This window comes from Lampetra fluviatilis, chromosome 27 (genome assembly GCF_964198595.1).
Source record: "Lampetra fluviatilis chromosome 27, kcLamFluv1.1, whole genome shotgun sequence".
Taxonomy (NCBI): Eukaryota; Metazoa; Chordata; class Hyperoartia; order Petromyzontiformes; family Petromyzontidae; genus Lampetra; species Lampetra fluviatilis.
Genome location: NC_136301.1, coordinates 3,509,071 through 3,522,157, shown reverse-complemented (window position 1 = coordinate 3,522,157; position 13,087 = coordinate 3,509,071). Strand labels below are relative to the sequence as shown.

The 13,087-nt window shown below is 49.1% G+C and overlaps 1 protein-coding gene and 1 long non-coding RNA gene across 2 annotated transcripts in view; both read left to right on the top strand.

The window, feature by feature from the left end:
• Positions 1-13,087, top strand: part of LOC144942307 (uncharacterized) — a 549,184-nt gene that overhangs the window by 386,374 nt on the left and 149,723 nt on the right. The gene's annotated exons all lie outside the window — the stretch shown is intronic.
• CCT2 (chaperonin containing TCP1 subunit 2) overlaps positions 3,754-13,087 on the top strand; it is a 46,720-nt gene continuing 37,386 nt past the window's right edge. Inside the window, exons 1-2 of the mRNA XM_078869070.1 lie at positions 3,754-3,849; positions 6,567-6,635. Of these exons, the coding sequence (XP_078725196.1) occupies positions 3,847-3,849; positions 6,567-6,635 (72 nt within the window). The 5' untranslated portion in view covers positions 3,754-3,846. The remainder of the gene's footprint in view (positions 3,850-6,566; positions 6,636-13,087) is intronic.

The window sequence follows — 13,087 nt, the reverse complement described above, 5'->3', positions numbered from 1 at the left end:
ACCCCGCCAAAGGTTGCGCAGCACCTATATTGCTCTTTGCACGGCTGAATAACTCGAAGAGCCCCCACTCGTTTCCAAGTGCGCATCGCGTAGCTCACCGCGATTGACCCCGTACTCAAATTTGATCCGGTGGAAGTCGATGCCACCTTCAGAGTGAAAGATCTCGTCTAGGCCTCGTGGACTGACTGCATTGGTGGCACAAAATTGGTACTGGTAGGAACCTCCTGGTTACACCAGCCCACAGGGGATTGTTGTGTCCGTCCGTCCGTCGTGCAGGGAGGGGCTGGGTGGGGAGGGGAGGGTGGGGAGGAGCTGGGTGGGGAGGGTAGGGAGGGGCTGGGTGGGGAGGGTAGGGAGGGGCTGGGTGGGGAGGGGAGGGTGAGGAGGGGCTGGGTGGGGAGGGTGGGGAGGGGCTGGGTGGGGAGGGTGGGGAGGGGCTGGGTGGGGAGGGGAGGGTGAGGAGGGGCTGGGTGGGGAGGGTGGGGAGGGGCTGGGTGGGGAGGGTGGGGCTGGGTGGGGGGTGGGAGTGGTGGGGCTGGGTGGGGAGGGGCTGGGTGGGGAGGGTGGGGCTGGGTGGGGGGTGGGAGTGTTGGGGCTGGGTGGGGAGGGGCTGGTCACCCCGTGGTGCCCTTATAAATCTCAACGTTTAACCTACTCACGCCGGCTTGTGCCCGCCCTCACAGTCGGCCATATTTGCGGAATACACCACGCGCCGTTGACCCTGGCCATTGACCGAGCAACCCAACGTTCCTACCAGCTCCCTCCGCAGGAATGTGTTTAATTTCGACCGGCGGGCGGAGTGTCCTTTGTGCGCTGCGTCGCCCCCTAGTGGATACCGCAAGCCGGGCAACTTTTCACATTCAACGTAAGAACCCCCCCCCCTCCCCAAGGAGTTCGTTGTTTGACCATACTTCCCACGCTGGTCAGTGCGGGGATTCTGTGAAGGCAGCAAGCACATTCTGTCTCGCTCGCTTTGCTCCAGAGGGGGAGTGTTGCTAACCACTGCGCCACCGCTCATTAATTTTTTTTTTAAATCTTTCACTTGATGTGTTTACTCTGTCGGCCTTCGTCCGGCAAATCCACTGCTGGATGAATGCCTTCCCCAGCAACGCATTTCAGTCGCGGGAGTTGTGAGCAGGGCCGGATTAAGATGCTGTAAACCCCTGGGCTACATGTACTGTGAGCCAGTAATATTTTCAAATGGAAAACAAAGTTGAAGAAAAATAAAATTGGTATTTTTACAAGGCTAACAAACAAATACTATTCGGCATTCACGAATGAAAAAGCTTTTCACTTCATTCTAGATTTGAAGCTTTCGTGACTGCAAGGATTCACACTCTTAGGTTTTTTCGGTAAAGTCACGTAGGTAAAATAAATAAAAATAATAGAAATAAAATATTTTATTTCTATTATTATTTCTATTTATAGAAATAAAATATTTTATCTTCTTGGTTCTTTCAGTAAAGTCACGTAGAAGGGAAATAATAAAATAATAAAAATAAAACATAATAAAATAATTCTCACGACGTTTCGGCCACAACGCAAGCAGCCGTCCTCAGGTGGAGAGCAGGTCTGTCGAGAAGACAGAGTCTGAATGACACACTCCAGGCTTGGAGCGACTATTTAAGCTGGGATAGTGGACGGCTACTTGCGTTGTGGCCGAAACGTCGTGAGAATTATTTTATTATGTTTAATTTTTATTATTTTATTATTTCCATTCTACGTGGCTTTACCGAAAGAACCAAGAAGATGAATCCATGCAGTCACGAAAGTTTTAAATCGAAATTTAAAATGTTTTATTTCGATTATTATTTCTATTTTATTTGTTTCACTTCATCTCTGTAGGCCGCTCCAGCTGACGAAGGCACCTCTTGGGTCGCAGCCCCTTAAGCCCCGCCCCCCCACGCCTTGATCCGGCCCTGGTTGTGAGACCATCCCTCGCCACGCTGGTCAATGAGGTTGTTGGGGGGCCGTCCATAAATGACGTCACGCACCTAGGCGGGGGGGGGGGGGTCAGACATTTGTAAGGGGGGGTGAGAAATGTGACGTCACATAAAATGCGCAACTTTAAATAAACATAGACAACACGTTCTACTTAATTAAATAGACTTTTTAATTAATGTTTTCTCCTACAAAATCAGAGTGCAGCGCCACATTAAATACGCACTACAATGACAATAGTTTAAAGCGATTTGAAGTATGTTTTATTTTTTGGGGGGGGAGGGGGCAGAGCTTTGTGACGTCATATTCGATGGGGGGGGGGGGTCTGACTTTTTGTGACGTCGTGTGACGAAGTGGGGGGGGGTCCAAATTCGTCCAAAATCGCGTGACGTCATTTATGGACGGCCCCTTGGTGATGGGAGGGGTTGGTGGGGGTGACTTCACAGCCGTCTTATCGATATCAGCGGCTGCGAATCTTGAGGTTTTAACCCTCTGGCCTGACACCGCTGGAGATTTGGCGGCAAACCGTCTCGCGTTTGGCGGTCAAACTTAAACGAATGTTTAAAAAAAAACTACTCACAACCACGTTGCTTCTTCTAAAATAAATAAATATATATAATAGGCGACGTTCCGAGCACCGGACCTTGGATATTTCACGTGCTATGAAGAAGAGCAAGCCACTAAACATTTAGTAAAATCCTCCAGCGCTGAAACGTATTCATCCAGAGGTAAACCCTCCAGACTGGCACCTCACTGAAGACAAGGCGTTCACTAATGCAGTTCTTCAGGAACTGGTGGTGGGGTGTTTGTGTGTGTGTGTGCGATTAAATTTCGATGTAAAGCTCTCGTGACTGCAGGGATTCATCTTCTTGGTTCTTTCGGTAAAGTCACGTAGAAGGGAAATAATAAATAATAATAAAAAAAACATAATTAAATAATATAATGACATAATATCTTTTATTATAAAAAAATAAAACAATAAAATAATATATTTTCTTATAATATATTTTATTATGTTTTATTTTTATTATTTTATTATTTCCCTTCTACGTGACTTTACCGAAAGAACCAAGAAGATGTGTGCGATTGTTTAACATCCACTCATAGAACACGACAATAGGAGATCGAGAGGTTTGTCTTCTGCCCCTGTGCACGATGGCAGCAGCGAGATGCTCATGAACTCGATGCCAGTGTCAAGGTCTGTGCTGGGCACGACGAGAGGGCTTCAAATATAATAATATATTACTGGTAGGAACTTCCTGGTTACACCAGCCCACAGAGGATTATTGTGTCCGTCCGTCGTGCAGGGTGGGGCTGGGTGGGGAGGGTGGGAGGGGTGGGGCTGGGTGGGGAGGGGCTGGTCACCCCGTGGTGCCCCATTCGAGCTGTCAAACACCTCGTGTTGCGAGCTGTCAAACCACCACCACCACCACCCCCCAAGACAAAGATCCCCCGTGTAGCCTTAACAGACTGTAGGGGCAAGTGCTGTTAGCGAGCACCTATGAAGGCCGGCACGGCACACGAGGGGGGGTGGGTGGCCAGCACCACGCCCGGCCGCCTTTGTCTCCCCAGTGGCGATGTTTTACACACCGCACCGGGTACTCATTTGAGGCTGAGTCGACCTAGGGGAGGCCCAGTACCAGTTCAGATAATCGTCACTGGGTGTTGGCCGTGAGCGGGAATCGAACTCGGGTCGCCAGGTTCGAAGCGCAGCGCGCTAACCGCTCCACCACCGCTCCTCACCGCCCACCACCCCCCACCCACAACCAGAGGGAAATCCTCCGCTATGACACCGCCCGTGTCCTCGAACCCTAAGAAACGCACCCTCCCGCCCTCCCCCACGTGGTGGAAAGTTCGCGAATTCATTCCACACGCTATCCCTGCTGCTCGTCAAGAATCCTCACCATGGTGAGTTTCTCTCTCTCTCACCTCCCCTCCCCTCTCTATCTCACTCTCTCTCGCTCACCGTCTCTCTCTCTCTCACCCTGCTCGCCAACAACGGAGGCAATCGCCACGGCGGCTGTCGCTTTAGCGGAACGCAACTTGATCGGCCCCGAAGCCGGTCAAGGCCTAGCCTAGGCCTGACGCCGTCGTTTCGAGTGAGAGGGGTGGTGGTGGTGGTGGGGGTGGAGAGTATTGTTATCGTTCTTAACGCGCGCACGGATGATTCGTGAGTGTCGCCGTTTAAACTTTATCGTTCTGGTGTTCGCCGGCGATAGATTGACTCGGTAAGGGGGTGGGGGGGGGTGGTAGGGTTTGTGTGCTTCGTGCGGCCTGCGTGCTGAATGAATGGGCGTTGCTTAATTTTTTTTAACAATACCACGATTTTTCTTTACGCGATGTGGCTCGCGTTTAATTGTCACGCGTATTGTATGCGCGGTGTTTTATTTGTTTGCACTGCGTCTAACTGTTGAAATTCAATTTGGGCTTCGCTTTTGTCGGTAACGGCGTGTGAAATGGCGTGGGTGAGATTCTTAGGGTTCTCTGCACATGGCCATAGATGGTGCCTGACGGCTCTGCAACGTTTGAGGTTCACGATGGCCATGCCAGGTTCACAATGGCCATGCCAGGTTCACACTGGCCATGCCAGGTTCACAATGGCCATGCCAGGTTCACAATGGCTATGCAAGGTTTACAGTGCCCTAGTTAAGTTCACAATTGCCATGCCAGGTTCACAATTGCCATGTCAGGTTCACGATGGACGAGTTGGGTTCATGATAGCCATGCCAGGTTCTCAATGGCCATGCCAAGTTAACATTGGCCTTGCCAGGTCCACAATGGTTATTGCAAGGTTCACAGTGTCCTAGTTAAGTTCACAATAGCCATGCCAGGTTCACAATAGCCATGCCAGGTTCACAATAGCCATGCCAGGTTCACAGTGGACGAGTTGGATTCATGAGAGCCATGCCAAGTTCACGATGGCCATGCCGAGTTAACAATGACCATGCCAAGTCCACAATGGCTATGCAAGGTTCACAGTGCCCTAGTTAAGTTCACAATTGCCATGCCAGGTTCTCAATGGCCATGCCAGGTTCACATAGGCCGAGTTCGGTTCACGATAGCCAGGATCGTAATGGGCGTTGTCAGATTTGATGGACATGTCAGATTCATATTGATGGTCATGTCAGATTCATATTGATGCCTATATCCGGTTCATACTTTACAATGTCCGGTTCCTAATGGGTGTGTCAGGTTTATGATGGACGTCACGTATTGACAATGGCCAATTTTATTTCATGATGTTTGTGACAGCTCCTAATGGGGGCGTGTCAAGCTCACAATGGCCAGGTTCACCATCGCCAAGTGAGGTTCATAATGTTGGTCATTTACATTGAAACTTGAGCCATATTGGGGCATAACGGGTGTGGCCATGTTAGTGGAACGGAGCCGGCACCGCTGAGATGTTGGGTTCAAGCCCTGGATCTGGGTATCCAATTCACATGCATAATGACCATGTCATTCGTAATTGTCATGTCAGGGACATTGAATTGACATCACTGTTATTCTAGGATTATTCCTCGTGTCTGTGTGTGTCTATTTTGTATGACAAGGGGTTGATAATGGTTGTGCAGAGACCGAATCAGCATGACTCTGTTCGAGGCTTCACTCCCAAGGCATGGTTAACCCAATTCGAAAGAGGTGGTTCATAATGGCTGTCAGAGAGACACTGAACCAGCACCCGTAGAATAACATAATTTTTTCGTAAGTTAATTTTCCTCTGTTTTTAAAAGTCATTTGTCTGATCCAATTTTCGTTACAGGATATTTATCTTATTTAGTATTGATTCATGTTTGTGCATAGTGTTCCGATTGCTTCTGTGATGCCTTTATTTATTTTAATCTTAATTTGTGTTGTATTACATTACATTTCGATATTTTGCTAGGTTATTTAATTTTAGTGTGTCTTTCTCCTGATTTTCAGGCTTGCTTGCTGTGTCATCGTACTTGCAGCACCACGTCTGTTGACCACTCATTGATATGCTAATTTTTTCTCTAACCCCCCCTCCCTCTCTGCCTCCGCCCCCCCCCCCCTCTGTCTATTTAAGGCCACCACACAGAGACGATCACCCCTCTCTGTTACCTGTGTTGCTCTCGCTATGTATCTTGGTGATATCTGTCTGCTAATATGTCTGTCTATAGTTTTCTGGTTAGATTTTATGTCGCTATTTCATTATACCTGATGATGATTGCTTGTGTTGCAATCGAAACGTCGTATTCTATTATTTAATTTAATTTATTATTTTATCTTTAGACGTGACTTAACCGAAAGAACCAAATAATAATTTATTTATTTTCTCTGATTTATTTATGTTGTTTTTGCTCTTATTTCAATTCGGTTCTTTTTTACTTTTATTTGCTCTTTTCATCTACTGTATTTTGCATTAGTGCTTTTGTCATTAGGTGACCCAGGTCACCGTTTATATGAGACACTTCCTGGTTTCTTGCGTTCTCAGCTCAATCAAAACGTGAACCCCCCCCCCTCTCCTCAAGAGTTTCTGGGTTCAGTCTCTGGTACTGGGTGCCTCTCTCTACTCACTGATGGTCGCTGTCAGTCCATCTAACTCACCGATCGATGTTACTGGCCTGTCTACTCGCTGATTGTAACCCCGTGCATTGTGTTTGCAGGTGTCTCTCGCTCCAATCAACATCTTGAAGTCGGGGGCCGATGACGAAAAGGCGGAGACGGCTCGGCTGGTAAGACTCGTCTCCAGAATTTTTTGGTCAAAAGTAAAATGTGACTTACTAAGGTGCCAATCAGGACTTTAACATATCTTACTGGTAGGAACCTCCTGGTTACACCAGCCCACAGGGAATTATTGTGTCCGTCCGTCGTGCATCCAAAAATGGGAGGGGCTGGGTGGAGAGAGGGGGGAGGGTGGGGAGGGCCTGGGTGGGGAGGGAGGGGCTGGGTGAGGAGGGAGGGGCTGGGTGGGGCGAGGAGGGTGGGGTGTGGGGCTGGGTGGGGAGGAGAGTGTGGGGCTGGGTGGGGAGGGGCTGGGTGGGGAGGGTGGGAGGGGTGGGGCTGGGTGGGAAGAGGCTGGTCACCCCGTGGTGCCCTTATAAAACTCAACGTTTAACCTACTCACGCCGGCTTGTGCCCGCCCTCACAGTCGGCCATATTTGCGGAATACACCACGCCGCGGTTGACCCTGGCCATTGACCGAGCAACCCAACGTTCCTACCAGCTCCCTCCGCAGGAATGTGTTGTTGCGGGCAACCAAAGACATATCCCGCCTTGTATAGCTTTTTAACAAATCGTCAGGGCAAGTGCTGTATGCAAGCGCCTATGAAAGGTTGGCACGGCACACAAGGGGTGAGTGACCAGCACCACGCCTGGCTGTATTTGTCTCCCCAGTGCTGATGTTTTACCCGCCGCATCAGGTACTCAAACGGAAAGGCTGAGTTGACTTTGGGGAGGTCAAGTTCTGGTTTATATTCGCCACTGCAAGAGGCCCTTTTAGAGACAAAGTAACTAAGGCGTGCGAATATTAAAAAATAATGTTGCCATGCCAACGACATATTTCCCTCTAGGACCCGATTAGTGCTGCTCAGGTTTTTGTGGCGATGGATTAAATATTGCGTGGGCCATTTTGAAGCCTCATGGCTACAGGCCATACCCAGACTATGGAAAATAAAATCCAGTAAATTTAAAACACTTGTGAGAGTATAACATTAGAAAAGTAAACATTATCATCCAGTTACAACAATTAACACAAATGATCTTTAACGTATATATATTTTTTAAAAAAATGGGTCGTTTGACCTTACTTCACGCTGATCAGCTCAGTGCAAAAATCACTCGCGACTGATGTTAGGTCCATCCATATTCGGAGCTTTCCAGACAAAGATGCAAACAAAAAATAATGTAAATACATACAATAATATAGATTCGTCGCTCATACGAATAACCATTTCGCACTGGTTTGATCCGGCTACAAGTTGGAGACATTCTTAAAATATAAATTCTGTCTGAGCCCCATTGTGTATTTTGCAGTCTCCAAACTGTTATTCACTCTCTGTGGCCTGTTTCTTGGCTGTGGAGAAAGTCCGTTTCCTGGAATGTCACTGGTTTTATATTTATGTTTAGGGCAGTGTTATTCATGAAATTGTTGAGTTTTAGCTAAATGTGCCAATGCATGAAAAGGCAAAGGTACAGCCCTGCAATTTCCTACTCATGACACTGCTGTCGGAAGGCCCTCGACGAGAGGGAGATCTAGAGATCCTCCAGAGTGTATTTTTGCCTCCTCTTCCAAGCTCGCCAGTCGTCTTGGAAGAGGTGGCCGTTCTCACACTTTACCCCACCACACAAGACCCTCTCAAGTTCAAGTTCATTGATTAGGTATAGCCCTGTGAGCCATTCGGCTCTTGAATCGGGTGCAACCGCAACACACAAAAAACAAAAACATGAACAAATAAACATCTTAAAGTGAATTTGTGACTGAGTGCAAACAGAAAATCCAAGAAAAGACAGCAAAATATTGCAGAAAAAAACACCTTACACCAACGCTGTGTGCAAAAATCCCAGTGGGATGCAAGTCAAACAACCAACATCGACTTAACCGTGATGCAGCCGTATACGTGGTGCCGAGTGGACCGACTGTGTTGCTCTTTGGAAAGAGGAGGCGGGGATAGGGGGTTGGGGTGTTGGTGGTGGGGGGGGACATGGAATCGAACCGGTGCCCCTCGGATTGCAAGTCCAGAGGGCTCAACCATTACAACCACAGCGGCCAAATGCAGCATCAAAAAAACATTGATTTTAAATTTTAACTGAGAGCGGCGAAGCAAATTCTTCCTCCCGTTGCAGCGAAACAGCATCAGCGCCTGGGTGCACGGCATTTTTTTTCGCATGGAGCTCTTTCTGCGGGGAGGCGGCTGAGGCAGGCAGGCAGGCACTGAAGCGTGCGCGTGGTGAGTGGGGTATGATGTGAGCGTCGCGCATCGCTGAGCAGAGCAACGGTGCAGCGCACGCGTTAGCCGGCGCACTCACCTCTAGGGCTCTGTGACATATAGAGCGCCGTGGTGGCCACGGCGGCGGTTGTGGCGGTGAGAAGCAGCGCGCCGCGCTTGCAACCCAGAGGCCGCTGGTTCGATTCCATCTCCTGGCGGGGCAGTCGAAACGACGCCGTGAATTTCTCAAATTCCCTCCGCTGCCCACAGCAGCGTGCGCGGTTTACAGCACCGTCTGTGGCCGGCAGGGCGCGTGTGCTGGTGGTGGTGGTGGTGGTAAAGTGTGGGCAGCACACTTCGTTCGACGCGCCTGGTCAGCGTGAAAAAGTTCCAATACCCTCAAAGAGTTGGCTTTAGGCGGGGGGGGGGAGACCTTTCTCTGCCAGCAGTGATGTGAGTAAGCACTTGCAGGGCTGCCCCTTTACCTTAAACTTTACTTGGCCGCTGCTCGTCTGTGCGCACGCACTTGTAGGGGTCAACAAAGAGGACCGCTTATTCCAGCAAAAAAAAAACAAATTTATAATCGGCATCATCGTTGACCGGCCATGTCCCTCGTTCACGCGATGTCACAATCCGATCTCGTGCCCCTGCCACTCCCCGCTTTGCAGCACAACGCAGGGAGCCGAGCCGATTGGTGTTGGGGGTACAAAGATAGCCAGCTGAACCCCGCTCGCCGTTCAGTCGGTTCAAAGTGGGTTTCGAAGGTTTCGAAGGTTTGGATTCTGGTTCAGCCGTTTGAGAGAGAACCGTTCTGAACCGGGTAAAATTTGCATCTTAGCTCCAAATTGGCGAGCTAAATGCCCTCCTGTGTGTGTCTTTGATTGCAGGGTACGGTAGAGGCTACACCTGGGGAGCTCTTCGTGTTGCTGTTTTCTCCCCCATTTACTTGCAAATAAGCAATGTTTATTGCAAATAAGCAGTTTTTTATTGCTTATTCGCAACATCAAACACGTCTTTCTCTGTGTGTGAGGTGGAGTCGGAAAGACAAAGGGAGATGCTCACACAAAGAGAGATGCCCCAACAAAGGGAGATGCTCAGACAAAGGGAGATGCTCAGACAAAGGGAGATGCTCAGACAGAGGGAGATGCTCACACAAAGAGAGATGCCCCAACAAAGGGAGATGCTCAGACAAAGGGAGATGCTCAGACAAAGGGAGATGCTCAGACAGAGGGAGATGCTCACACAAAGAGAGATGCCCCAACAAAGGGAGATGCTCAGACAAAGGGAGATGCTCAGACAAAGGGAGATGCTCAGACAAAGGGAGATGCTCACACAAAGGGAGATGCTCACACAAAGAGAGATGCCCCAACAAAGGGAGATGCTCAGACAAAGGGAGATGCTCAGACAAAGGGAGATGCTCAGACAGAGGGAGATGCTCAGACAGAGGGAGATGCTCAGACAGAGGGAGATGCTCAGACAGAGGGAGATGCTCACACAGAGGGAGATGCTCACACAGAGGTAGATGAACACACAAAGGGAGATGCTCAGACAAAGAGAGATGCCCCAACAAAGGGAGATGCTCAGACAAAGGGAGATGCTCAGACAAAGGGAGATGCTCAGACAGAGGGAGATGCTCAGACAGAGGTAGATGAACACACAAAGAGAGATGCCCCAACAAAGGGAGATGCTCAGACAGAGGTAGATGAACACACAAAGGGAGATGCTCAGACAAAGGGAGATGCTCAGACAGAGGGAGATGCTCAGACAGAGGTAGATGAACACACAAAGGGAGATGCTCAGACAAAGGGAGATGCTCAGACAGAGGGAGATGCTCAGACAGAGGTAGATGAACACACAGAGGGAGATGCTCACACAGAGGGAGATGCTCACACAGAGGGAGATGCTCACACAGAGGGAGATGCTCACACAGAGGGAGATGCTCACACAGAGGGAGATGCTCACACAGAGGGAGATGCTCACACAGAGGGAGATGCTCACACAGAGGGAGATGCAGTAAAAGTCGGAAGATTGCTCTTTGTGGGCGCCTATAGAGAAGACCTTTTAAACACTAAAGTACAGTACATACATTTTGTACTGTACTTCAAGTATAACTTAACGACTGTTGTAATGACGACTTTATCCATTACCGTGGAGGAAACACATCGGTTCACACCTTAAATTGACTTTTAAATATGGATGGGAAATCGTGTTATATATATCTCATCGGGCGAGAAAGTGCGATTAACGAAGGCTTGATTTAATAATATTTCCCCCCGCCGATTTCGCTGACCTAAAAAGAACACGTTTTCTCTCCGCATTGAACAGGAATACTCAACTCTTTTGTTGAAGGGGTGAAGCTTCGGCGCTTCCTCCGTGTGAATCAATAAAGCTGTGGTTAAATTGTTGGTGGAGGAATGCTGTGGGCGATGTTTATTTCCCAGGTTCTATTGCTTAAATCGTGTTTGTATTCATGCATGCACAAGCACGTGTAATAATAGACAATGCCCAGCATTACTGACATATACTTTCGAATGCATTCGAATTTATATTCATATGGACGTCTAAATGCAAGCGCGTGGTCCAGACGCGTCGCAGGGTTAAACATCGTTGTTCGGCGCGCTGCTGCTATGCCCGCGGAAACAAATGGGGCCTTTAGGCTGAACTTGAACAATGGCGGCAGCGGAGTCTGAACCTCGCCGGAGGAGTTGAAGCGGGAGGGAATTCCAGACAGCGGGAGCAGAAGCTGAGAAGGAGCGACCTCCTCCCGCTGAATGAAGAAGTGTTGGCGACCGTGGACGGCTTTTGTTTACGGGCTTCGCAGCTGGGTACGGGTACCCGTTCCCTACCCATACCCTACCCGAAATGAGTGACAAACGGTTACTCACCAGTGACTCACTGCCTACCCGTATCCGGCCGCACCAGGGTCACAAACGGGTACCCGTACCCGTACCTGGCCGGGTACGGGTAGCCGGCTATCGGGTAGGGTACGGGTATCGGGTACCCGGTTGCCACCTCTGGTGCACGAGCGTCCGAACCAAATGCCGCCTGCCGCATAAACAGTCGGCGCGCGTGAAGGGCAGAGGGGAAGGGGAAAGGTGGCCTTGAGCCCGGACTCGACCAAGGACAGGAGGTCAACGGCACTTTGATGCCTCTGGGCAGCAGCAGAAGGGGATGAGCGACCCTCGCGTGAACTGGTCTTGCTGCGCCAGCGTGCACGGTTGTGGTTTCCCTCGCGGGCCTCTGTGCCCTTTCTTCCTGTGCCTGCCACTCCAGTCACCATTCTACTCCACTGGACCTCAAACCCCTCCAGCAACGCGACGTGTACTGCCCAAGCCAGCTTGTGTTCACTCAATTCACTGCAAAGTTTCTTGATTCTAGATTTGAAGCTTTCGTGACTGCAAGGATTCATAGTCTTAGGTTTTTTTGGTAAAGTCACGTAGGTAAGAAAATTAAAATTAATAAAATAAAAATCACGACGTTTCGGAGGCAACACAAGCTTCCGTCTTCAGGTGGAACCGTCACAGCACGATAGCTGTATCAATTGAGACAGACGGAGCAAATGCATTGTTTTTTGATCCGTGATTTTCTTTTTTTCTCTCTCTCTGTGCAATCTTCACTTAACATTCTGTCCCATTGATTGTGTTCACGCTTACGGTGACTTGCAGACCGCATTCCATTTTTCTGCTCCCCCCTCCTCTTTTCCGAACATAGATGGACTCGTCCATCTGGCCAATTGCCAAATCGCTGTCCGTGGTGCTGACGTCAGGACAAACCGCCACTTTTTTTCAAATTTTCTTGCTGTGGATTTCACACCTGATGATGATTGCTTGTGTTGCAGTCGAAACGTCGTGAGAATTTTAAAAAATATTTTTATTATTTTATTATTTCCCTTCTACGTGACTTTACCAAAAGAACCAAGAATATGAATCCCTGCAGTCACGAAAGCTTTAAATCGAAATTTCGTGCCATTGTTCGTCCCATTGTTGATTGTCATGTTTCCGACCAAATTTAGTTTTGTGATGTTGAACACCTTGAGTCCTTTGAATAGAGGTGCTTTATAAATGTAATTTACAATTCTTATTATTATCTAAAAGCATTACCTGAATTGAACACTCTCCTCTTGAAGCGCATCGGTATGTTCTTTCATGATCTAAATCACCCGAAGCCTCCCCTAAATCACGTGACCTCTGTGTGGCCACTCCCACTCTGAACCCCTCTCGCCGCCGCCCCCTGTGAAAACGGACGTCGCTCCGTGCAGC